Source organism: Protomyctophum parallelum, assembly GCF_964188405.1.
Source record: "Protomyctophum parallelum genome assembly, chromosome: 5".
In the NCBI taxonomy this organism is placed as follows: Eukaryota; Metazoa; Chordata; class Actinopteri; order Myctophiformes; family Myctophidae; genus Protomyctophum; species Protomyctophum parallelum.
The window spans coordinates 26,564,123-26,590,253 of NC_139702.1; the positions used below are offsets into that span (position 1 = coordinate 26,564,123).

At 44.7% G+C, this 26,131-nt stretch overlaps 2 protein-coding genes across 2 annotated transcripts in view; one reads left to right on the forward strand and one right to left on the reverse strand.

The window, feature by feature from the left end:
• Window positions 1-868: 868 nt before the first annotated feature.
• Window positions 869-26,131, reverse strand: part of LOC310859444 (uncharacterized protein) — a 40,103-nt gene continuing 14,840 nt past the window's right edge. The window contains exons 2-16 of the mRNA XM_083765987.1: window positions 24,606-24,688; window positions 23,646-23,726; window positions 22,888-22,947; window positions 21,194-21,445; window positions 18,835-18,963; window positions 16,667-16,715; window positions 15,594-15,684; window positions 15,354-15,495; window positions 15,057-15,161; window positions 10,429-10,516; window positions 9,757-9,787; window positions 8,169-8,246; window positions 7,230-7,332; window positions 6,122-6,219; window positions 869-4,571 (exon numbers count right to left, since the gene is read on the reverse strand). Coding sequence (XP_083622113.1) covers window positions 4,436-4,571; window positions 6,122-6,219; window positions 7,230-7,332; window positions 8,169-8,246; window positions 9,757-9,787; window positions 10,429-10,516; window positions 15,057-15,161; window positions 15,354-15,495; window positions 15,594-15,684; window positions 16,667-16,715; window positions 18,835-18,963; window positions 21,194-21,445; window positions 22,888-22,947; window positions 23,646-23,726; window positions 24,606-24,688 — 1,526 coding nt within the window. The 3' untranslated portion in view covers window positions 869-4,435. The remainder of the gene's footprint in view (window positions 4,572-6,121; window positions 6,220-7,229; window positions 7,333-8,168; window positions 8,247-9,756; window positions 9,788-10,428; window positions 10,517-15,056; window positions 15,162-15,353; window positions 15,496-15,593; window positions 15,685-16,666; window positions 16,716-18,834; window positions 18,964-21,193; window positions 21,446-22,887; window positions 22,948-23,645; window positions 23,727-24,605; window positions 24,689-26,131) is intronic.
• Window positions 13,394-14,740, forward strand: LOC310859153 (regulator of chromosome condensation-like; the record flags this gene model as incomplete). Its single annotated transcript, XM_083765552.1, has 1 exon — window positions 13,394-14,740. The coding sequence occupies one exon, from the start codon at window positions 13,394-13,396 to the stop codon at window positions 14,738-14,740; it is 1,347 nt and encodes a 448-aa protein (XP_083621678.1).

Genomic DNA, 26,131 nt, shown 5'->3' on the forward strand with positions numbered 1-26,131 from the left:
GTTAGATCCTTTCTCCTGCAATGTCTCTCCCCATATTTGAATACTGGGCCCTGGTTGGTTATAGCCTGGCTCCAGACGAATCTGGTTGGCTGTCACCATTTCTGCAAAATCGGCAGTGAAGTCATCCCACAATTGAGAGCGGCCAGACTTAATTCATTTTGGGCGGGAACCCCTTTTGGTGTTTTAAGCGTTACGCTATACTTTAGCTATTTAAAAAATAGCAGACCTACAAGCTCATAGCGCGCCACTTGGTGGTACGCTATGCGCTTGTAGATCTGCTATTTTTGAAAAGTTGTGAAAATGTGGTGCAAATCTTTGAATATATATTTCAGAGCGAACTAAAATCTTTGCTTCTAGGGGGTCCCTCCCTGGAACAACATATTTTGAGATGGGGGTCCGTGGCCCAATAGAGATAATTCTGGGGGTCCTTGACATGAAAAAGGTTGAGCACAACTGACATAGAAACATGGGTTTTTCTGAAAACTATTAGGATTTAGAAGCCTTTTTTTTAATCGACATCAGTCCAAAATGGGTTAATCTGCCTGGGGAAATATGCATTGCAAAGGCAGATGAAGGCTGGCTATGCGAGGCTACATCTGTTCACTCTGCGGTAAACAACATTACATTACTCAGTATTGTAATGTAAAAAGCATTTTGACCATATACCAGGGAAGTTAAGACAAAATGCAGAGGATAGAAATAGAATGAAGGAGCTTGGTTTTAGTAGCTTTAAGTCATTTACAAACTGTACTTTGTTAAGTATAATTTACTTTGTTCCGCAAACCTCTGAAAGTAATTCCACCACATTGAGTTAAAAGAAAACGATTTGCTCCTACAGACATAATTTGCTCTATAGCCAGGAAACAACTTACTCTTTGATAAAATAGTATTTTATTACCACATGAGAATGTAACTGGTGCAATAAAAAAAAGAGAAAAACATCAATTTGTAAACATAATCATGGTTTACATTACAGTTTGTCGTTCGCTTCAATACCATAAGGAAGCCATTTTGTTTATTTTCATCTTTACACTTTAGTGTTTGGTTTAATTAAAGACCAGTTGTTCCAGAAATAGAGAATGTACCCAGATCTGTTTACTCCAGTACTGTGAAAAGGCCTTGATCTGTGATCGAAAGTCATTTGATTTGTCAAAGCCACGAATACCCTCAGTGGCTCTAAAGCACAAACACCACAATGAAGGGCACGCACAAAGAGACCAAACTTACATCACCTTTTACCCCTTAAACCCCATATGGTTGACCAGAGTCCTAATAGGGCTCTAGTAGAGACGTTTCTGTTTTCTGTTATTGTTCACAATGCTCGATCTGCTATTTTCCTGGGATAAGGATGCTGGGGTTTAAGTGGTTAATGTCAGGTTACAACATTTGTAAGCCAGTGGTTCTCAAAGTGGTGTCTGGGGGACCCCCAGGGGGTCTTTTAGGGTCCTGAGACGGTTCAGCAAAAATGATGTAATATACAATATACCATCACAACCAGTTTGACCACATTAACCATTGTTTTCCCTTTCTCTTTTAAGTTTGGAAAATCTTGAAACAATAAATAATTATTTAAATTTGAACACAAATCTTCTTTTATAGGGGTCTCTCTGACACGACATATTTTCAGATAGGGGTCTGCGGCGATATACGTACTGTAGGTAGCCTACAGTACGTATATTACGTATATCGTAATATCAATTTGGGGGTCCTTGACATGAAACGGTTTGAGAACCACAGTTTTAACCCATTCTGACCGGGCACCCATTTTGGTGTCGGCATCATGTTATGCTTTAGCTATTTAAAAAAAGCAGATCTACAAGCTCATAACGCGCCACCGAGTGGCGCGATACGAGCTTGTAGGTCTGCTATTTATTTTTAAATCGAAGAGCGACTGACATTTTTAGAATCTGATCTCAGGTCAGAATGCGTTCATCAGACCAGTGTGTGTCCCAGTGGAAACCTCGTATGAATCTGATCTCGGGTCAGAATGGGTTAAGACATCGAAACATAGTAACCCGTCTTCCATTCATATACAATCCACTTGGATTTAAAGGGTCAACTCACGGTACACGGTTTTCCGATAGGCATGCTGTTAGACGTTTGAGGAAGCCATTGTTCTGAACATTTCAGTATACGGTCAACATTCAGAGACTTGAAACCGGTTTGAGTTCAATTTAATTAGTGTTTTACCAAAGTATTGGTATATGAATGAAAATGTGGAGTGATTTGACAGAAATCACACTCATGTGAAATAAGTGGCGCCTCACTCCTTTAAACAAACATTGTACTCTAAGCAAATATTAAAAGTCCTATAGACTTGGTTGCCACATGTGGGGTGCTTTTTTATGTCATTAAAAGTCCATAGGCTGCCATACAATGTCATTTCCGTAAGCCAGACGTTGCCTCAAAAATACAAATATATGGAGATCCCTGATGTCATCAGTATATGCCAATATATGGCCAGTTGTGAACAACTGGATCTCCATATAATGCCTATATCAATGTCACAGTACCCATTGTAGCCGTCTGTCTGTGTCCCTTTTGAGCCCATTGTGATGGAGATGTCGGCCCACCTGTGTGTCCCGTTTATGCCCATATATGGACTTATCTGTATCTTGTTCTTGTCAGTCCTTGTCCAATTTATGCCCATATATGGAGATCCCTCATGTCAGCAGTATGTGCCCATATTGGAATGCCCATATGGGCACATCGGTTGGATCAGGGTTTTTGAATGCCCGCCACCGCTGGCAATGACACACCGGATGTAGGTTGAAAGTAGTTTTAAGTATTGGGAATTTGTATTGAGTAAAAAAATATACATATATTTGTATTCATTTTTATATTTTTTCCTCTCATTTCCCAACTGACTCCTCTCTCCCCCCCCCCCCTCCAACACACACACACACACACACACACACACACACACACACACATTGAAAACGATATTGCCTTAATGTCTTGTACCTTTCAAAGATCGTCCTCACTCAGTGACTTGGGTCAAGTTTGGGATAACAAACACATACATAAGTGTTCTGCTTGCAGTGTGCTATGATTCTTAAGAAAATAATCTGTTGACGGGGGCACATCCTTGGCACAGTTGGTAGTGCTGTCGCCTCACAGCTAGAAGGTCCTGGGTTCGATTCCCGCTCAGGATGCTGTGGGTGCTGGTGGCGTGTTTCCTCCTCCGCGTCATCAGTGCCCACACCCGAGGCGGGGTTGGCGAAAGGGCCTTTCTGTGTGGAGTTTGCATGTTCTCCCCGTGTCCCCTAGGGTAGGTAGGTACCCTCACAAAAAACATGCAGTAATCCTGGTCTCTAAAATGCCTCCCCCTGGCCAGCCGGGGCGCCTGATGGAGGGGAAAGGAACTGGTTGGAATAACGTGTTCCTTCCACGCGCTACGTCCAATCAGGGAAACTCCCCCCTGTCAGGTGTAAAGGAGCAACTTGGACACTCAGGCATGAAGGAAGCATGAGTTCAAGTCCGTTGCTCTCCCCATGTCCCCCATATATGGGGACTAGGTTGGCGGAGGGTGTGTAGAGCCCAGGATCACATTAGATAATTGACACAGGGGTGAAAAATGGGTTACAAAATCGTGGGATAAAAAATAAAAAATAAAATATTGTTGTTAATGTTTCGAAATTGTTGTTGATCAAGAGACACACTTTCTAGTCCACATTCACTCTTTGAAATCCCCCCCCCCCCTCCTCTCTCTATCTGTCTCTCACCTGGCCTATACGGTATCTCCTGCTTTACAACACTTTGGTGTAGAAAGGCTACAGTCTGTAGAAACAGTATCGCACTCACAAGGTGAAGGACGGGTTTCAGCTACGCAGGCCTTCATCAGTGCTCGGAGTAGCCAAAACGTGTCCTTTTGTTGAGTGACTGCTGCTGCGCTAAATTAAAAAAACAAAATCACACTTGTGTGAAGTGAGGGGCGCTCTTACATACATCATACATCACATTCTGTGCTCAGCCAATCAAATCACAACGCTGGGAATAGGAGGGGCTAGTGTCTCTAAATATATAGAATAGATTCTATAGTAGGCCTATAGACTGTTCAATGAGAGTATCCACCCGAAAACATATATATATATATATATATATATATATTATATGACTTTAAAACATTTGATTCTGTGTCAAAAATATTTGGAAATAGCTGAAAAGGGGGTATTTATTAAATAAAGTATAATATATTCAAATATGTTTTGACACAGAATCAAATGTTTTATGGTCATGATTCATCACCAGGAGGAGCCTGGATGGCTTGGTTTCAGGCATGAAATAAACTAAATTTATATTTTCTCAATGGTGGAAAAATGAATGCTGGTTCTATTATGTGGCGCCACAAAATGGCTGCCCAACTGCTATGCCCTATGGACAGCAGAGCAGCACGCTCAGCTCGGGACCAGTCTGTCTGTCTGTATATTACAGTTCACGGTTGCCAAGGTTTCTTGTCTCGTCCCCGCTGCTCTGGGATGTGTCTGAAGCGACATTTATCACCGTACAGACAGCCGGTTGTCCTCCAGAAGAAGCATTCATCTCCATTGATAGGTAAGCTCCGCCTGGGCCTGCATAGATGGGGGAGAAGAGAGAGAGAGAGGAGTCACTTCTAGGGATGGGACGATAATCATTAACCCATTTATGTCACGCCTCGCTCCTCTTTTGTATTTGAGCATTGACTTAGGTCAAAACCACTGACTAATATGTGGCTTGACCTTTATGGTTATGTGGTTGTTTTATGTTCAGTATTTTGCCATGTCTTGTTCTGTTGGGTTTTCTGTTACCCTGTTGGTTTTGTGTATCTTATTTTGTAGTATGGTCCCTAGTGTTTCCTGTTTGCCTAGTTGCTGTTCCCTACCTTGTCTCACCTACCTTGTGATGTGTCAGTGTTTTCACCTGTGTCCTCTTTGTCCTGTTAGCCTATCCTGTGTTTGATTGTATTTTGAGTTCACCTGTGTCTAGTTAGTCTTTGTCTATTTATATACCCCAGTTTGTTCAGTCCCTTGTCAGATCATCATTTCATGTCAGCGTGTTTACTGTGTCCTTGTTTTGCCTGCTTTTTTTGGGGAAGTTTTATGGGAAGTTATAGTTTAATAAACATCCTGAACCATGAATCTTGCCTTTTGGTCGTACTGCTTTTGGGTCCTCTGATCGCACCCTGACAATTTAGGCCTGACGTTGAAATAAAAAACAAGTCTTAAGAATATATATTCAAAGATTTGTGCCGCATTTTCACGATTTTTCAAAAATAGCAGACCTACAGTACAAGCTTCGGCTATGAGCTTGTAGATCTGCTATTTTTCAATAGCTAAAGTATAACAACATGCTTAGTTAAAACACCAAAAGTTGTTCCCGTCCAGAATAGGTTAATTATCGTGATCGTTTATCGTGATAAAACAAACGCTCACAATAATTGTATCGTGTGGAATGTCATACACTGGAATGAATTAGCTTTGGTTGAGCTGCAAATTCATAGTACCACTTAAACCCTCTATACTATATGTACTACACAAATCGATTTGCCAACAATAGCAGATCGACAAGCTTTATTTTTGTTATCTATTCGCACAATAAAAACAGTACAAAAAAGGCAACATTATGAAAAGACAGAAATAAGTGCAGGTGAGAAAGCAAACTCATAAAGGGCTTATACAAGGTCCTCACCTAAAATAATAAACAAGTCAAACATAGTAATCAAACATAGGTATGACAAAAGGGTTCAGAACACGTTGCAATGCAACACATTGTGAGCTTGTAGATCAGCTGTTTTTGGCGACCATTCCCTCCAGAATAGCGATGCTGGGGGTTCAAGTGGTTAACAAAAGTGGCCTTTTAAGTTTTTAGCGCATTTTGATTATGGCCATAATATCGTTAATCACAATACTTTTTGCCACAACAATGTAATTTGTAATGACATGTAATTTTCATATCGTCCCATCGCTAGTCACTTCAGACCGCACAACTGACGACAAACAGCTTGAGGTCTTCCACTCGCTGCAGGTGGAAGACCCTTTGGGGGCAGTGTCCTTGTCCTTGTCTCGTTCTTGGATTCAGCCAATCGAAAGGCAGGCAGGGCGGGGTTTTGCAGAACCTAGTTATACCATACAACTATACGCACCCTGTAGCGGCTGAGCTGGTGCTGAGGCCACAGTTAGATCTCTGGAGCCAGCGGTCAGGATACCTGATCACCAGCCTGCTGCCCTCCAGCTCCACCCCCTGGACAGGAGGACACACAACAACCACACTGTCAGTCACTTGTTGTGCTGTTGACCGGAAGCGCAATGTTCCCTGGACCCGATACAGTGGTTTTAACTGTATCGACTGGACACAGACTGAGACTTCAGATCGCATTGTGCACTCCAAATATCCACGCTTGTTACCGTATGATGCTTAACGTGGTCAGCTGTTCTGTTTTTTACTTTAACGGTAAACTGCGTACGTTTTAGCCCATTTCATTTATAGATATAAAACTATTTAAGCTCTATCAACCACTATATTAGTGTGCTGGTGTGTTACCCTGCATAAAAAACACATCCCTCCCATCTTCCACTTTTTATGTTGACATTCATGCACTTAATACATACCCCAAACCAGGGGAAACAGCCAGGCCTATTCCCCACAGAATGAGGCTGGGGGAGGTGATAGAGGGAGTATATCACCCTGTACAGGTATTGCAGCCAATGGGAGCCTGGACATGGACGCACCTGCAGCCGGTAAGGCAATCACCAGAAGCTTTTAAAGAGCCGACGCCCAAGCTGTCTAGTTAGTCAGTTCGAACTAATGGAGGAGTGAGGAAGGAGGAATCACTCTGTTCATGAGGAGGCTGGTATGAGGGAGATCTCTCAAGCCAACTGAACTCCACAAGGGAGAGCCTACAGCACTCACCCCCAACTAAAGTAGTCACTAGCTCTCTCTCTGCTCTACCCACAGGACTGCATGTGAATAGAAGCCCAAGCCCCTGACAAGAGGAACCATATGTTGACGTTTTGCCCCGTTTTCCCCTTTCCCTAACACTTTAATAAAAGACAATTTAAGTTTATGTTGAATCTGACTGAGCCTCTTATTTTATTGTGAATCTGTGCCTATTCTCCCCTGGGTTGCCACAATGTATGCAGTTAATAAATGAATGCATCAAAGACAGCCATCACTTTGACGTCTGTCAGAGGGGAGGGAGGCGTGTTTAGCAACATACCTCCCCCACAACAAGTCACCGCTCAGTCCCTCACCTGTAACCTCTCCAAGGCTGTGGCAGCCATGTTGGCATTCTTGAAGTTGACAAAGGCACAGAAGCGTTCATGTAGCACCCTGATGCTTTCTATCTCCCCGTACCTGTAAGTACAGCAAGCATGGACACAAAGACATTGTCAAAGCCACGGTGATCATGCAGGGACGTGCAGCTCAGCTCCTGGTGGATGGTATTTTAACCAGTGGGTTCTATCTCTCAAGACAGGTTCTGCTAACAGCAGCATTTATCTATCTGTTTTCAATATTATATAATCTAGGCACAAAGTGCATTTTAGAGGGACCTAAGACGCTTCCCAGCCTGGAGAATAGACTTTTTCCTAGGTCTAGCAGGCTTTGCTTGTTCTTTCTGCTTTGGCAATGTAAAGTATGTTTTCTCATGCCAATAAAGCCCTTTGAATTGAATTGCTTCGGTGAGTGAAAATCAGGTTTTGTTTATTTTCGGGAAATTCTAAACCCTCGCCCACAGGGCGTTACTGATAGACACGCTAACACGCTGGACTGATTGATTGAAATATGTATTAACAGTTTGCAGAATTACAGTACATTCTAAGCACAACTCAATACAAAGACTTAACTGTGAGTGGACGACCCAATAAAGCATTACGCTTGTTTACCACCTTGTTCAATTCATCAAAGCCTCCAAAACCAGGGTATACATGTTTAACTAAAGTTTTATACTCTTCATACTATCATTGTTGATATAACGCCATTTTGGTCAATGTATCATTATGTTGTGATATAATAATAATATAGCAGTGGGTAGCCTGCTTACCCTATATGAACTATTATTTGTATATGTAGGCCTAATAATATTTATAATATTTTCAACTTGGGCGTTTGGAAGCATTTTGAGCAGTGCCTGGCGTTTTCATCTCGGAAGAAACATTTTGGATGGACACGTCTCCCAGTCCCAGGCTTACGTTTTGAAGAGGTCCCGTATGTCTTTCTCTGTGATGTCCACGGTCACGTTCCCTACCCAAAGGGACGGACAGGGACCCCTGGACAGGAGAGAGAGAGGGACGGACGGACGGACGGACAAGAGAGAGAAAGAGAGAGTGAAACAGTGGAGTCCACAGGAAAAAGGTAGGATGGAATTTGACTAACAAGCTTATTGTCTCTGTCAGGTGGAAACCTCATATGTCCAAAACTGTTACTTTTCAGGAGCGAATTAGTCCACAAAGCCTGGAAAGGAGTCAGCTGAGGTGGTTCGGGCATCTGGTTAGGATGCCTCTCCGGCGCCTCCCTAGGGAGGTCCTCGACGCACGTCCCACTGGGAGGAGACCCCGGGGCAGACCAAGGCGCAGTTGGAGGAAATACATCGACTCACTGGCCTTGGAACGTCTCGGAATCCCCCAGGAGGAAGTCACTAATGTTGCTCTGGAGAGGGAAGTCTGGAGCTCTCTGGTGGAGCTGTTGCGCCCCGTGACCAGACTACGGATAAGCGGTTGAAGATGGATGGATGGAGTCCGACACACATACGTGGCCGGTAAAGACTCACCCGTGGCTTGCTGTGTCTATGAACAGATCCACAAGCCGGTGCAAACGCGTTTACACCGGCTACAGCTTGTGGATCTGCTACTTTTGAGTGACGCTGAATAGGGCATACATTTAAAAATATGGAGATAGGAGGTTTCTGCCTGACAGCAACGTTATTGAGTCTCCTATGCACAACTATGTGTGTCCATATGTATGTCCGTATGTCTGCGCACAGACTTTTTAATTTATTTTTTATTTTGCGTTACACCTAAAGGTCGAACGTTCTATTAAAGGTATTATGACATGATTTATAACATAATTTTAAAAACATTAAAAGTCTTGGCCATGGTCCTTCAAACGTGTCTAAAAAGTTTGAACACTCAACTCCACTCCAGTATTTCTTGACACGAGTTTTTGTGCATGTGTAAAGTTCATCCTGAGAAGCCATGGAAAAACACATAATTTTAGCCTGTAGATGTCGGTAATTCCCCCTTTCCTGTCAACCCAAGATGCACTACTTTGACAACTTGGTAGGAACGTCGTCAAAAATAAAAGAGTCATCTAGGCCAGTTGGTATCCAGTGTAAGGACTTGTGTTGATTGACACAGCCAACAACAGAGCAGATTGATTTTTCTCTAGAAGCCATTATTAGTAAGTATTACAAAGAAACAAAGTCGCGGTCACAATGAGGAAGCGGAGAAGAGAGGGTAGGCACTAGGCAGGGAGCAGAGGGGAGGGGGCGGAGGTTTAGCGGAGATCTACGTATATCTCTGCCGTCCAACCAGATGAGACATTTTTGCATAATTATTCACAAAAGTCCAGACAGCAGAGAATACACTGAATGTTCAAACTTCGTTTTTTTTTGGTGAAATTGATGTCAAGAAAAGCCAAAAAAGCCAAATAATCTACAAAAATGTGTTTTAAATGTCACAATCCCTTTAAGTCAACAACTGTGCTGGACTCCAAAGCCACCACTCACTTCACATTGGTGTGACTGTTGCTGCGTGATGATTTGTTATTTATCCAACCTACCCATTCAGGTCCTGTTGAGACGTGTGCTCTACTGTTAGGAGGAGGAAAGGAGAAGATGGGAATTATAATCAATGTTTAAAACATGTGAAGAATCCTGAAACACTTCAACTAAACACATCCATGTGAAATGTTAGGATCATTGTATAGAGCACTGCAGTCTGATGTCATTTACATATCCTACCTGGCTGGCTCGCTTTTCTTTCCTTCTGTGTTCCAAAAATAAACAGATGATCCCGGTGGTTTGACTCATATGCATTTGAAGCATCAACGGCAAGAAAACGCTAATGTTACTGCTGCCGAATTAGTTTAGCCCGAAACGGACTGTGGGTGACACAGAGCCACCTCCCTGACAATATCGCCGGGACAATTTGTTTATTTTTTGACCCTGATTATTATATGAGACTCTATATGAGACTATATGAGATTCTAAGATGACTAGAGAAAAACTTCTGCGACCCAGGGGATGAATGAGTGATGTCAGGACTTTGGTACGACTAGACCCATGTGAATAGTCAGTCAGTCAGTCAGTCAGTCAGTGGATGTCAATGTAAGAGAAGTCTGTATTTCAGCGGTTTCCAACCTTTTCTGCATCTAGTAGGGCCTATGCTTCAAAATCTCTAAAGCGTTGGCACTTAGCAGTTGGTGATAAGCTGTATTCTGGTCAGCCGTTACCTCTGAGGTCACAGGATCCCAGGGCAGCCCGGACTGTGGTAAACTTCTCCAGCAGCAGAACACCTTGGAACTCGTCAAAACCCAAGTCCTATATGAGAGGGAGGCAAATCCACAGATTGGTAGGGAGAAGTCTGTCAGTCAGTCAGTCAGTCAGTCAGTCTGTCTCCTTCTGTTGAGATATCCCTTGCTTATATCCTCTTCAATTATATTGTTGTCTAATCATATCCATTCATCTTAAAAAGTTAGTTATGGCATAGTGTGATAATAATGTAGTTTTACTGAATATTATGAGTATATTATGGTATTGTGTGTCGTCTATGCTTGAACACATTGACCAACATTATTAGTTGTAGGTTGTCTTCCCAACAGAATACCACATGAAGCAGTTCATTCAATCAAGGCCAACATGATACCCAGACATGTTGTACATACTGTGACAATGTATAGTATCCTAAACAATTTACAATTTACAATTTAGGCATTTAGCAGACGCTCTTAATCCAGAGCGACTTACATTTAAGCAAGAACAAAAGCATGGGAATACATCACATAAAAGCATTTATCATGAGACATGCGTAAGCTAAGAAGGCAACAGTGGAATATCTATATGATGAAACTATACATACACTATACATAATAAACAAAACAGGAAAGGGCGCACACCAGTGTTGGTGAGGTGCTGGCCTATTTTGATGTATAATTATGTAATATATAGTTATCCTCTCACAGGGCAAAAAGCCCCATGCTGTCACACCAGGCCAGAAATAGGCGCCTCTCAGGAAGTATTAAAGGGACACTTCACCCTTTTTGCAAAAAAATATATGTTAATGACATTTAGAAGCTTTAGAATACTTTCCTGGGGGTCTTTATGTGTGTAATATGTGGTTTTAGCTATTTTAGATTGTAGCAGTGAGCACAGTGTTTCTGATGTCATGGACACTGGTCTCACTACCTTCCTGGACTACAATTCCCATAATTATTTGGTGCACTGCTCCTCCTTGTGGATAGGGGGAGAGCTGTCTTACTGAGACAACATGTAGTCCAGGAAGGAAGTGAGCCCAGTGTCCATGACATCAGAGACACCGGGCTCACTGCTACAATCTAAAATATCTAAAACCACATATTACATACATAGTGTCCCTTTAAGAAACGAACATACAATCCATAGCAACTCAAGTGTTCAAGCGATGACTGTTAACCCATTAGTTCCCATAATTCTAAAGGCTGTGTTGTCTTCTTTCCTCTTTAGGTTGAAAATGGCTATATGACCAATATATCACCCCAAGGAAAAGCAGAAGTCTCCGAGAAGGGGATGCACAGAAATAACGATTCATGATTCACATATGGGCGAGGGATAGATAGAACGAGTGCTCCAGACTTCATGAACTACCACTCGGTGATATTGTATTGCTGAGAGGGAGAGCATTTTGGACGCCCAGAGATCTCTGTAAAATCGTTCTATTATTCAATCTGTAGCCACATTTTTAAAGATTTTTCAATAGCTAAATTATAACATAATGTTTAAAACACCAAAAGGGGTTCCCGCCCAAAATGGGTTAAATAACATGCCTTAACACTTTTGTCCGTTCTTAAACTTCACCAATTAAAGGACGCGCAGAGATAGCGTGCTCCATGAGGGTATTTTAAATTGTCCCACTGCATTTGTTTTGTTGTAATCAAGAGCTATCTACAACAGCAGATACATTATTATAATCGTCTCTGTCCTCTGAAACATCATATGTTCAAATGTGTCACTTTTCAGGATTCAATTCATTCATTCATTATGTTTTTTTTGTTTTTTTTACTTTTGATGCTTTTGTGCATCGTGCATCATCTCATATTGGGGAACAGAACCTGGGGAACATAGGTACAGTCGGTCCCCTTGATGATGATCTGGGGGTAGAAATACTGTACATACAAAGCCACACAGTTGGAGCAGTTAGCACCGCTCAAAAAATAAAAAAGCTTTATGGTATACAGTATCTAATATCTATAAATAGATAACTCCACGTGGGGAACCACGTAAATCGAGAACCACCGACTTCATATAGGAATAAAGGGACATGGAGAGACAGATACAAAAATCTCCATATATGGACATAAAAGGGACAGACAGATGGGTGGAACGGGTACTCTGACACGGTACAACGGGTATTGCACAGCCGGGTGGGTCTAGTGACTCGGTGCTCTATACAACCGGGCACCGGTCTAGTGACTCGGTGCTCTACAGCCGGGCACCGGTCTAGTGACTCGGTGCTCTACAGCCGGGCACCGGTCTAGTGACTCGGTGCTCTACAGCCGGGCACCGGTCTAGTGACTCGGTGCTCTATACAACCGGGCACCGGTCTAGTGACTCGGTGCTCTACAGCCGGGCACCGGTCTAGTGACTCGGTGCTCTACAGCCGGGCACCGGTCTAGTGACTCGGTGCTCTACAGCCGGGCACCGGTCTAGTGAACTACAGCCGGGCACCGGTCTAGTGAACTACAGCCGGGCACCGGTCTAGTGACTCGGTGCTCTACAGCCGGGCACCGGTCTAGTGACTCGGTGCTCTATACAACCGGGCACCGGTCTAGTGACTCGGTGCTCTACAGCCGGGCACCGGTCTAGTGACTCGGTGCTCTACAGCCGGGCACCGGTCTAGTGACTCGGTGCTCTATACAACCGGGCACCGGTCTAGTGACTCGGTGCTCTACAGCCGGGCACCGGTCTAGTGACTCGGTGCTCTACAGCCGGGCACCGCTCTAGTTTAGGTATAATAATCCGGCCAGCCCTCTGACATCAGCGCTGTGACATCAGGCATTCCCATGACTATGACATAATGCAGGAACGACATACACACATGGTTAGTTTGGTTTAGTTTGGTGGCACGGCCATGTGCACCTGATGTCACATCCTTCCGTTTTTCTATATTAGTTTGTGTGGAACAACGCATTGTCGTTGTTGGATCGCATTTCTTTTGCCAACATGCCTGCAATACGTACGTCAGGAAAGGCTCCAAGGAAGACTTCTAGGAAAAGGCACTCACCATATCATGGGGGAAAAGGGAAAGTTCATCCCAGGAGTCGTGGGACGAAGACGGGTCACGAGGAAAAAGTGAAAGTTCACCACAGGAGTCACGGGAAGCAGCCGGGTCAGGTTCTGGTGCTGGGCCAGGGCCTCTTCGGACAGCTGGGTTTAGGAGACAACATACTGCAACGGAAGAAGCCGGCCCTCGTCCCCCTGCCAGAAGGCATCGTGCAAGTAGCAGCTGGAGGAGTGCACACGGTGTGCCTCGGTGGTTCCGGAAGCATCTACACGTTTGGCAGCAACGACGAGGGTGCCTTGGGCCGGGAGACGTCAGACGTCAGACGTGGGACTCGTCGGAATGCACCGGAGAATTGTCCCGGGAAGGTGTTCCTGGGAGAGAAGGTGGTTCAGGTTTCCGCGGGCAACTGCCACACGGCCGCCCTCACAGAGGACGGAACCGTGTACCTCTGGGGCTCGTTTAGAGATAGCAATGGCATTATGGGCCTTTTGCATTCCAAGGAAAAGTGCAACGCTCCCGTCAAAGTCACCTTGAAGGAGCCTGTGGTTAAAGTTGCATCGGGTGACGACCACCTTGTGCTGGTAACACGTGGAGGGAACCTCTACACGGCAGGGTGTGGAGAGAAGGGTCAGCTGGGAAGGGTGCAGAAAGAGATGTTTTCTGACAAACGAGGCAAGCAGGGCCTTGACAGGCTACTGATTCCCCAGCCGGTGCTATTAAAAGGCAAGGTTCACGTCATAGACGCCTTCTGTGGGGAAAACTTCACCTTCGCTCTATCAGAAAATGGCTGCGTGTATGTATTTGGTCTGTCCAACTACCACCAGCTCGGGACTATAGAGACATGTTATTCTCCAGTGAAACCGACCTGCTTCGGCGACTCTACCACAGCCTGGGTGGAGTTCTCTGGAGGAGAGGAGCATGCGCTCTGTCTGGATAGCGAAGGGCAGGTATACAGTCTGGGCAGTGAGCATTACGGTCGTCTGGGGCTGGGCCAGGGAGCCGCACAGAAGAGCGAGCCCTCGCCCGTGCCTGGGATGGAGCTGGCCAGTGGAGTGAGCTGTGGGTCCCGTGTCAGCTTTGCCATCACTAGAACAGGGTCTGTGTACGCGTGGGGCATGGGCACCAACCTCCAGCTTGGCACAGGGGAGGAGAACGACGAGTGGAGCCCCGTGAAGATATCAGGCAAACAGCTGGAGAACCGCACAGTGCTAGCGGTGTCCTGCGGAGCGCAGCATACAGCTCTGCTGGTCAGGGATGAAGACATCCTCCACCAGAACCATAAGTGACCCGTTGACCCACCTGCCGTAACTGACGAGAGAGGGACTGGGGCTGCATCCACAATGACGCTGTAAAGTATGGCGTTCATTTACAAAATAAGAAAAGAGAAAAAAAAGAAAGAGAGAAATAAGCAAACACAAAAAGTTTAAATATGGAACAAGTGATTTCTGCAATATCTGTCACATCCATATCCATCCATAAGATGGATTGTTTAATTGATCGCTTGACTGACTGAGTGACTGAGTGACTTACTGACTGACTGAATGACTGACTTTGATTGATTGATTGATTGATTGATTGATTGATTGATTGATTGATTGATACCATGAGCTGTAAGACGCGACAGTTGAATAGCTCATTGGTGGCCTCCTCACAGTCCTCATCCAGCTTCAACACCTGCTGCATGGCCTTCTCTGCATCACTGTATCGCTGACACGCACACGCACACACACACACACACACACACACACACACACACACACACACACACGCGCACACACACACACACACACGCACGCACACACACAAACACACACAGGAAATGAGAGTTGTTGCTGAAAATAAAATTAGCCACCATTTATTTAAAGAAAATCGAAAAAAGCTAGGATGCTGGATGCTAACCTTCAGCCCCATGAGAGCACTTCCCTTGCGGAAGTATCCTTTCGGCCAATCGGGAGCCAGCTTGATGGACCTCTGGGCGTCCGATAGGGCTGCAGAGTACAGCTCCAGGCACCAATAGCAGTAAGACCTGTTTCCATAGAATCTGAGCGAGAGACAATGGACGACTTAAATGATTGATCATCGATTATCTTGTATTATATAATGGATGGAATCAACGAGTTGGATTAACTGTCACTTTACCTGTGGTCTGTGGGGTCACAGTGAATGGCTGCTGTAAACATGTCCACAGCCTGGCTGTACAGGCCTTGTTTGAACATCTGGATGCCCTCCTCTGGCAGGCACGCGCACACACACACACACACACGCACACACGCACACACGCACGCACGCACACGCACACGCGCACACACACACACACACACACACACACTTAAAGTTATTGAACACCTAGTACTGTGGGATTCTGCTGACTCTGTAAAGCCGAGTTTAGACCCAGAAATGTGCGACTAGACGAAACTGCTTTAAGCCCGTTTGTTACTTCATCGTATGTGTTGCTTGTCGAAAATAGCAAATTTATTCTACAATATATAGTCACGCTGTTTTGGGAGGCACGCAGTAACCCAAAATGGTTCCTTTAATTCCAGGATTCAAAAACTAACAAAAGTAGCAGAACTACAAGCTCAAAAAGCGTCGCTTTGCGCTGTGTTTTGAGCTTGTAGATCTGCTACTTTTGATGCTTTTGTGCTGTAGTCACAGCGTGATCAACTAAGGGCATTGATTTATGAAAAGAAAACACGAAAAGGTTAAATATGGAGATAAAATATTTTCTTTTCAACAGCAACATGTTCATATCGGGGGTCGCATCTCGAGCGGGGTTGAGTCGGCTGAGCGACCTTTGCAACGTTCGACATGTCAACTCGCGCGCTTCAGTGCGCTCGGTGGTGTCTCTCATGGCTCAAGTTTGCTTGAGATGACCCCTCTGTCGTGGTCTAAAACGTATCCCCTACTATAAGTAGGTGGGGGGCGTGACCATTTACTCAAAAGCGAAGGCCATTCGGCACTCTCTGATATATATGCAGTATATAGCAACAGCTAATGTGACACAGAGGTGTCACATAAGTAGTAGTAGTAGTAGTAGTAGTAAGTAGCCTTGCCGAGTTATGAGGCCCATAGGGCAGGAGCCTATCTCCTGTTTCTGTAGCGTGAGGCAGCTTGTAGTAGTAGTACACCCCCTGGACATGACGCTAGTATGTCGCAGGGACTAACGCTGCAGAGGAAAAAGGCAGCAATGTAAATTTCACACTCAGACTCACCTGTTAGTGCTACTCCTCTCCTCTTCAATGGATCCTTACTACTCTCCACCTGTGATCACAGTGCAGTGGGGAATGTGACGCTAAAGCTAAATTTTCAATTGCATGTAGTACTTTGATGGCCTAAGCAGAAGGTCAAACAACATATGGTGGCATTAGAGCTTAATGTACCAAACATTCTTACATGTACAGTAAGAAGATGATTCTTCATGTCTCCCTGTCAAGGCGTATACTCGTCCTAATCGATTAATTACGCGAGGCACTTATGACGAGTAGGCTCGTCTTAAGGCGTTTAATATCGAAATAAGATTGCCTCGTTATTGTTAGCCCAGGCGGTGGCGTAACCGTCTGGGCACCCGACTGGTAATCCAGTCGCAGTGTGCCGCGGGTTCGACTCCCGAGCCCGACACGGCCTTTACTGCATGTCTTCCCCCATCTCTCTGCCGTTTCCTGTCAGCCTACTTACTGTCTGTCCCTTCAAAAAAAACAATAAAAGGCGTAAGCCGCAAAAGAATATCTTAAAAAAAAAAGAAAGATTGCCTCGCTATTTTCCATTTTTGGAAGCGCTCTGGTTGCTAGGGACGCTCTCTGGGCCTCGTCTGCACGGCGACCAACCACATTAGCTTCTGTTTTAGTCATGGCCATTTTCTCGGAAACTACGCCCGCTGTCTGTGGTTTTGAACAGATCGGGCATTTCTGATTATCCAGTGATCTCGATTTGGAACATTGGCGTTTTCTAGAGCAAGGATGGACTTCACGTTAGCTCGCTAGCATTGACGCTATTGCCTTAGTATCTAAGATGGCATCCAAAACCGAACGCGGTCATAGTGGAATTGCTTCTCATCACGTGGCAGCCTAGCACCACCACTTTCGTCCACCAGGTGGCACTCAATGTGTTACAGTTAAATAGTGCTTTTACTCAATTCTTAGAAACATTTTAGTTCAGTTGCAGGGATGTTTGTTTTAAATCAAATCAAACTAGAAAAAGTGCCCTTCCGGGCACAGGTCTCCACCAGGTTATCCACAGATCCGTGCAGTTAGAGGTAAAAACACTTTTCGGCCAGTTATAGCGCCACCTTGAGGCTGAGTTGAAATTGTTCATGTGGCATTTCGTCCTCGGCCTAGTGGGAATGTGGGTGCACAATTTCACGGAAATCACGCGATGTGTTCATGATTTGCAGCATTTTGTTTGAAACTGAGCACTCCTGTGAACTTTGGAAGCCAATCTTAACCAATCAGGATGGAGTCTGATAAATCTGAAAGACCCGTTTCGTTGAATGGCTCTAGAGAGACTGTGTACCAATTTGCGTGATGTTTGGACAAAATCTGTAGGTGTACTGTGCAAAAACTTGTTTTGCACAAAGCGGCCTCCTGGTGGCGCTATAACAGGCCGTTCTGGAAAGTTTGGGGCAGAGGTTCATGGTTGGCATCCAGGGAGTGTGTGTGCAAAATATGGCATCGAAAAACTTGTTTTGCACAAAGCGGCCTCTTGGTGGCGCTATAACAGGCCGTTCTGGAAAGTTTGGGGCAGAGGTTCATCGTTGGCATCCAGGGAGTGTGTGTGCAAAATTTGGCATCGACCGGGTTAACGGTGGCCGAGATTAGCCTGTCACGGACACACGGACGGACGGACGGACGGACGGACGGACACACAAACGGACGGACGGAGTGCAAAACATACTCTCCCCACATGCCTTCGGCCTGGTGGAGACAATCAAACTTTATTATATATTAGCACATTTCCAACGACCGAGGTCGAACCAAAGTGCTTCACATCACAGAGCATAAGAACATACATAGAGGCCAAAAAGAAGAGGATAGGAAGATAAATGAAAGCCAAAAATAAAAGGAAGGAAAAGCATTATATAAAAAATGTCAGAACAGAACAATATATCAAAAACAAAAGGCAATTCCATAAAGTGCATGGGAACATAGTGCATAGGTTAGGCTATAAAGGCCACGGTGAACTTAATTAGGAAAAATGATTGAAAAGAGTGATGTAGTGATGGTAATGTCAAGATTTGATAGGTTATTAAATCACACCATTAATGCAACACCATTAATGCATTGTGTCGTACAGTGTGTGCGTGTGTGTGTGTGTGTGTGTGTGTGTGTGTGTGTGTGTGTGTGTGTGTGTGTGTGTGTGTGTGCGCGCGTGTGTGTGTGTGTACCTGGTTGCTCCTAGCCTCGTTCTCCTTATTCTCCCGTGAGCTCTGCCCCGCTTTGCCCCGTCGGCCTTTGGGTTTGATGTGGCTGGCAGCGCCTGCCACAAACGCACTGTTTACATCCCACTCTGGTTCCTGGAACACAGGTGAAGAAGACATTAATTAACCCATGTTAAAAACGTTTTTTTCACGATTTTTCAAAAATAGCAGACCTACAAGCTCATAGCGCGCCACTCGGTGGCGCACTATGAGCTTGTAGATCTGCTATTTTTCAATAGCTAAAGTATAACATAATGCTTAAAACACCAAAAGGGTTCCCGTTCAGAATGGGTTTAAGGACCAACCAGTTGAGCCTAAACATCAGCTTAGAGGGGAAATTTCAACCAAATTTGGACCTGGAGTACTTAACTTTCCTTTCACTCGTCTCTGACTGAAATCGAATCAAACGTTTCAGTTTAACTTTGACATTTTGATTGACAATGAAAAATAATAATGATACGTAGCTTGCAGAGTTAGTTCAATCAGTGCTCAAGGGCGTATACATATACCCGAGGGGTTAATATGCTGCATTACTATATGTTCAGTGTTTGCAACAACACTCACATGTCATTCGCTGATGGTGGCAGTCAGCTGACCAAATTGGGCGGGGTATTTAAGCTCACCTAACTAGACTGCATGCATTCTTCCTACCTGCTCCCACCAGGCATGAATTAGGCTTGTGCCAAGTGTGAAAGTGCACAGGGGCCCCGAGGCAATGGGGGCCCTTGGATGTTTGTTTATTTAGAATGGATCCCCATCAGCTGCCGACTGAACAGCAACTATAGTCTTCCTGGGGTCCAAAACAACAGAATATACAAAAAAGAGAATAATACCTCCTCAAAAAATGGTTGCTTAATTGAAAACCAAAGCTGCAACCATTTATGATTATTTTAGGTGTATTTATTTTTTATGCTGTATTCCCTATGTAATGTTATGTAAATGTATTCCACTGTTTGACTGTCTGTTCTTCCGTTTTGTGTTTCCTGTGAGGACTGCGGATGAAAATTAGCAACTATGCTATATCCGGTGTATTTACGTCCATGTGACGTCCATTAATATGCATTGTCCTGTCCAAATAAACAAATAAAGTAAAGTAAAGTAATAACACACACAAACAGTAACAGCTCCTATGATTCTTTTCAATCTTCTGGGCTGATTAAAGGTATATTCAGTGATTTCACTCAAAAAACCTTAGGTTTCGTTTTTGGCTGTGGGACCCAGCCTTTCGTCCAATCAGGATAGAGAGTCAAAAACGAAACCTACGGTCTTTTGACCCCCAGGGGTTAACTGGGGACAGGGAGGAACTCCTTATATGGCCAGCACACTCTATAGTAGGGAGGATTATCACAACAAAACAAAAAAATAAGTGATATTTGAATTAAGTGAAATCACTGAATATACCTTTAAGGCAAAGCAGAATCTGGGTCTAGACTTGTAATGGCGGAGAAAACCATGCAAGGCACCAACCTGCACATCAGTAGCAATTAGGGGTTCAGGGTCTTGCTCAAGGACACTGTATTAGATTTTTTACATAATGATTCATTATCAATAATTCCAAGCTTGCAGATTTGTTGCGCGGGGAAGCAAAATGGAGCCAAACGTTTGCATGCACTGAAGTCAATGGACAAGCACTGTGGGACAAGCACTGTTTTTGAACGATTTACAACGATAAATAATAATAATAATAATAATAATAATCGGTGCAGAAAAATAAAAGAAGACATGTCGAATGTCCGGCTCCAGTTTGTCAATGACGTAGAACGCGTCCTTTCCTTCTTTACATGGCCTTGGGTTTTCACGGGTAATAACACGTCAATCGATGCATCTGCCGGTAACCGTCCTGAATACCTCAAATAGCTACAATGTCAAGGTCTGCTCCTCTGACCCTCGGGACACGCCATCCAGGCCTCGGCCTGCCTCTTTGTCACCTTCTGAGTCCTGATTTATAGGAGTAGGATATATTATACAAGCTCGTATAGATCTATATCTTCTATTTACCGCAGTATGAATCCGTATATTCCCCTTTTCTCATTCACTCAGTCTGTCTCTCCCTTCTTGCCACTTCCACATTCCATTCTACGCAACTCTGTGCTTTCCCCTTGATTTATATTTTCTCCTTCCCCTTCTTCACCTTTCCCCCCTTTACATTTTTTCTTTTCGTTCTTTCTTTCTTTCCCCGGGCAAAACAACAAAACAATGTATAGCTATAGCTATAGCTTGCACCCAATTTCACCCAAGAACTGTAAAAAAAAAAAAACCCTGTGACGTGACAATGAAACTGCGTGCGATTGTGAGGCCTTGTCTAGCATGCCAGCCATCCACCCACCTCCTCCACGGCTCTGCAGGCGGGGGGGGTATGGCGGTTGTTGCCGGTGTTCCTGGTTGTCACCAGGGCAGGAGGAGGCGCTGCGGGGCGAGGAACGACATGGGCAGGAGGTGGTGAATGTGATGGCTCTTTGTTGCTCCTGAAAGGAGCTACTCTTCCTGTGGTGACCTTCTTCTCCTCCTCCTCCTCCTCGTCACTGTCACTCTCCCACGCTGCTCCTCCTCCTCCTCCACGCTCTCCCCCCTGTTGACCCTGTTCGGGGGAGACACATACAGAGCAAACCTCTTTAGTGTGGAGGAGGAGGGCCAACTACTACTTAAGCAATATTACACGAGAGGGTGTGGGTTAACGTGATTATTGCCACGACTCAAGTGTAATATTGCAATTCTACAGTTACCCTTAAAACTAAGAAAATCGCAGATTTTTTTTTTAATGACAGATGTAGTCACTACGACCACAAATGTCCCAAGAAACTAGCTAGCCTAACCACCGAGTTTGCTAGCGCTCTGGGAGAACAGAGCAGCTGAATTATTTGTTTTGATTAGGTGGTGAACAGTGCTGGTTTAACCCACGGCTAGAAGGCTGTTTCAACCAATCAGATTGCTTCCTCGAAACCTGTGGTAGAATAATGCATCACTGTTCCAAAACAACACTACCAGTGGTTCTCAAAGGTCTCCCCCCACCACCACCACCACCATCGGCATGACAATTATTTTTCGTTACCCAGACCCATGGATTAAAGCAAAATAAAATATCACAACTGAAAATTACAAATGTGCAACATGTGAAAACAGTGTGAAAGGACCCCCCCCCCCACACACACACTATCACTCTGTGTTTCTTAAACAATTAAGACAATATGACAAAATTATGGGCCTGGGCCATGGCTCAGTGGTCCAGGCATGGTAATGCAGTCTGGCAGTGTGCCGCGGGTTCGACTCCCGATCCCGACAGCCTTTACTGCATGTCTTCCCCCCATCTCTCTCCCCATTTCCTGTCAGCCTACTGTCTGTCCCTCCATAAAAAATATAAAATAAAATAATAAAATTATGATATTTTAGTAATATTGTTCCTGCTGTTCTACCAACTACGTGAAGGAATGCTTTGCTTTAGTATGAAATATCCTATGCCAGACCCTTAGGGCTTTATGGAAGATGAACATGATTTGCTAGTTTTACCACTTCAAATGCTCTAATCTTAAAATAACCAAAAATAGCCAATCTAGAGCTTGTAGAACGGCTATTTTCGCTGCGCAACCTGCTTCCGGGCATGCTGGTGGCTGAGAATTCAATCCATGAGAACATTGTTCGAAAACAACCACTATTCCAGTGGTTCTCAATCCCCCCCTCCCCCCATCAGACTTTTTTTAGAGAACAACAGCATTTTTGTGGATGGAATCATCTGTGGTTTTTAAATTCGGTTGGCAACTGACCCTAGTGAGAACTGTAGGAAAGCATTTCAACTATTCCATTCCTAAGGCCTCATGGGTCACGAATTTCAGCACGGCGTTACCGTTTTAGGCATGTATAGCGGATGCTCCTGTCCTCTCCAGATGGACTTATATTATAGTGAGTGTAACGGTTGAATAAGCTTTGCATTCCAAGAACGCCCAACATTGCAAACATGGAATGTGACGGTCCAAAAAAAACCCACAGTAGAGAGAAGTACAGAAAAAGGAAGGAAATGAGTCTCGCCTGGCCTGGTGAATCCTCCAGCTTCTCCTCTTTCTCTAGTTTCTTCCGTTGTTTCTGTCTCTGGAAGGAAGAAGACGGGAGTTTAGAGTCACATTGACATTTTTCATGAATGAACGCCCTACTTGATCACGCTACAGTGTCACATAAGTATCAAAAGTAGCAAGTAGTAACACATGGCTCGAAGCATCGTGTTTTGAGTTTTTGACCTTGTATATCTGCTTTTTTTGCTGCTTTTGAATTTGAATCCCGAAAAGTAACAGTTTTGGACTGAGACGATATACAGTAAGACTTGTGCTTGGTACTAACGGCATTCTGGAATCCAGATCAGCCGTTCTAACTGGCTCTTTAACTCTGACTCTTTATAACTCTGTAACACACGTAAGATTTCCCGAGTAGCCTACAGTATAGTACAATACGAGCAGACGAATCCTGAAATTAGACCGCATCTTTCAACCAGTTGAACCCTATAGCATGCATCCATATAGATATGGATAGAAACATTAGCCAAAAATAGCCAATCTACAAGCTCACAGGAGCTCATTGTGAGCTTGTAGCTTGGCTATTTTCGTTGAGGAGATTTGGTGTAGGCAAGTCACAGTACAGAGCCAACTGAAGTCAAATTTACAAAGACTCAAAGTGGTTACATTTCTGGATATCTCCTTTTGAAAACGCATAAGATCCTTACTTACGAGACCAATGTGTTTGATGTAGTGTGTGCAGGTGGACTGTTGGTGGCGCTGGCCCATCTCTCTACTCACTTTCCTCTTGGCTCTCCTCTTCTCTGCTCTCCGTCTGTTTCTCTCCTCTTCGCTGAGACACTCCTCTCCACTGAGTGTGTCCTGCACAGCACAGTGAGCACACGCATGCGCGCGCGTGCACACACACACACACACACACACACACACACACACACACACACACACACACACACACACACACACACACACACACACTGAATCCAAGATACAAGATGGCCCACGTTTCTTTGTCTTTATCTTTTTCACATTTGTCATTTTTCGGCCAATTTATAGTCATTATTATGCCGATCCTTCCCATGTGGATAGTCGCTGTCACCGATGACCCTAACTGTTGGTGTGGGGAGGATGTTTCGGAAACCTTTTCATGGCGAGTACCCCCAAATTGAGATGTACCCCATCTGAAAAGATGTCGTGCCAGGGATGACTGCATGATGGTAGGCAGGAACTTTTCCCCTGCCCCACCCACACTTTTCTTGATTGATTGATTGATAGATTGATTGATCCCCTCCCATTTTGGTCTCCTGATAGAGGTTTTTTCAGGCCAATCTTAATTAGCACTTTCCCGTGTTTGTCCGTGTTTGTTCTAAATCTCAGATCATGGTGGCTGCCTCTGGCGTCGTGGCTGTGGGTGTTACTCACTCTGGAGAAGTAGTTTGGCAGGTATGAGGTTATTGAGGGCACTGTCTCTTTGAATAGCTTAAATTCCAATCCTATAGTGATATTTGCTTAACCCTCCCTGTCTTCTACCGTGAGTCACCCAAACAAGCAGTTTGTTTGTTTGCTCGTTTGAATCAAGAGACGAGGAAGAGCTGTGTGGGTCCGTAATTATCAGAAACTGGAAACAGGTGCTCTTTAGAAGACGTGTTTCGGATCAAGGGTCTTCACCAAGGTCCAATCCCCAGACCCTGATGCACAAAACGTTTGTCACCTGTGTGTGCGTGCGTGCGTGCGCGCGCATACCTGTGAAATATAGCTGTCTCCTCCTCCATCTGTCTGGTCAGAAGCCCCGCCCCCAACCTCCATCTCCTCCTCATCTGGCCCATCTACACACACACACACACACAAACGCATGCATGCACGCATGCACGCGCGCACGCACGCACGCACGCACGCACGCACGCACGCACGCACGCACGCACGCACGCACGCACGCACGCACACACACACACACACACACACACACACACACACACACATATTAACACCATACTTGATCATCATACAGTAGCCTGGCGTGGCCGACAAACATCACTGCGTAGCTGCCGAGAGCCATTGGTCTGGACTCCGATAGATCCGTCTGGTTCCAGCCTAATACTACAGTGCCACGTCGTAAAAGTATCAAAAGTAGTGGATCCACACGCTTGAAATGCGGCACGAAGCGAGCCGTTTTGAACTTGTATATATGCTACCTTTGCTACTTTTTAATTTGAATCCTGAAAAGTAACAGTTTTGGGCATATTATGAGGTCTCCACCCGACAGACAGAGACGATAATATCCACCTGCTACTTCGCCATGAGGGAGAAGTATTTTTTTTTTCTAATAAACCTTTTTTTTTTTCTAACAAAGTTTTTAACCCACAATTTTGTAACCCATTCTTTTCACCCAGTGTCAATTATCTAATGTAATCCTGGGCACTACACTTCCTCTGCCAACGTGGGGGGGCAGCGGACTGACCTCATGCTTCCTTCTATGCATGAGGAGTCCAAGCTGCTTCTTTTCACCTGACAGGGGAGAGTTTCCCCAGCCAGACGTAGCATGTGGAAGGAACACGTTATTCCGACCAGTTCATTTCCCCTCCATCAGGCGCCCTGGCTGGCCAGGGGGAGGTAGTTTAGAGACCAGGATTACTGCATGTTTTCTGTGAGGGTACCTACTACCTACTACCTACCCTAGGGGACACGGGGAGAACATGCAAACTCCACACAGAAAGGGTATGGGCACTGATGACGCCCCCAGTGCCCACAGCGTCCCCAGCGGGAATCGAACCCAGGACCTTCTAGCTGTTGAGGCGACAGCACTACCGACTGTGCCCACCGTGACCCTGGTAAGGTTTTAAACAAACATCATGTGGTGGTCCACAGAATGATTGCTCGTCCTTGGATCGTTGTCGAAGGGATCAAAACTATGTGGTCCTGGCCAGAAAAAAAACACTCCAGCTCAACCTTCCACCACAAGGCCACATACCCATCATACCTCTCATACCCAACACAACTGGTTCTCTGACGTTTCAGTGCCGTTCGGTTCAAGTGTACTATTTATAGTCGCAACTACGAATGGCTGCTTAATTTATTTATATACTGTATGATCAATGATCATCAGTGACCAGTGACATCATTGTTTTTCTGTTTGTTTTTAAAACAATAGATTTGTATTAACGCCAGAGCAATGGCATCCATTATTTAACTTTCCAGGAATAGAAAGCCTCCAGTTTCCATTAGCTTGGATTCCCCATGGATGATGTCACTTAGTTCTAACGCTGTGAGCT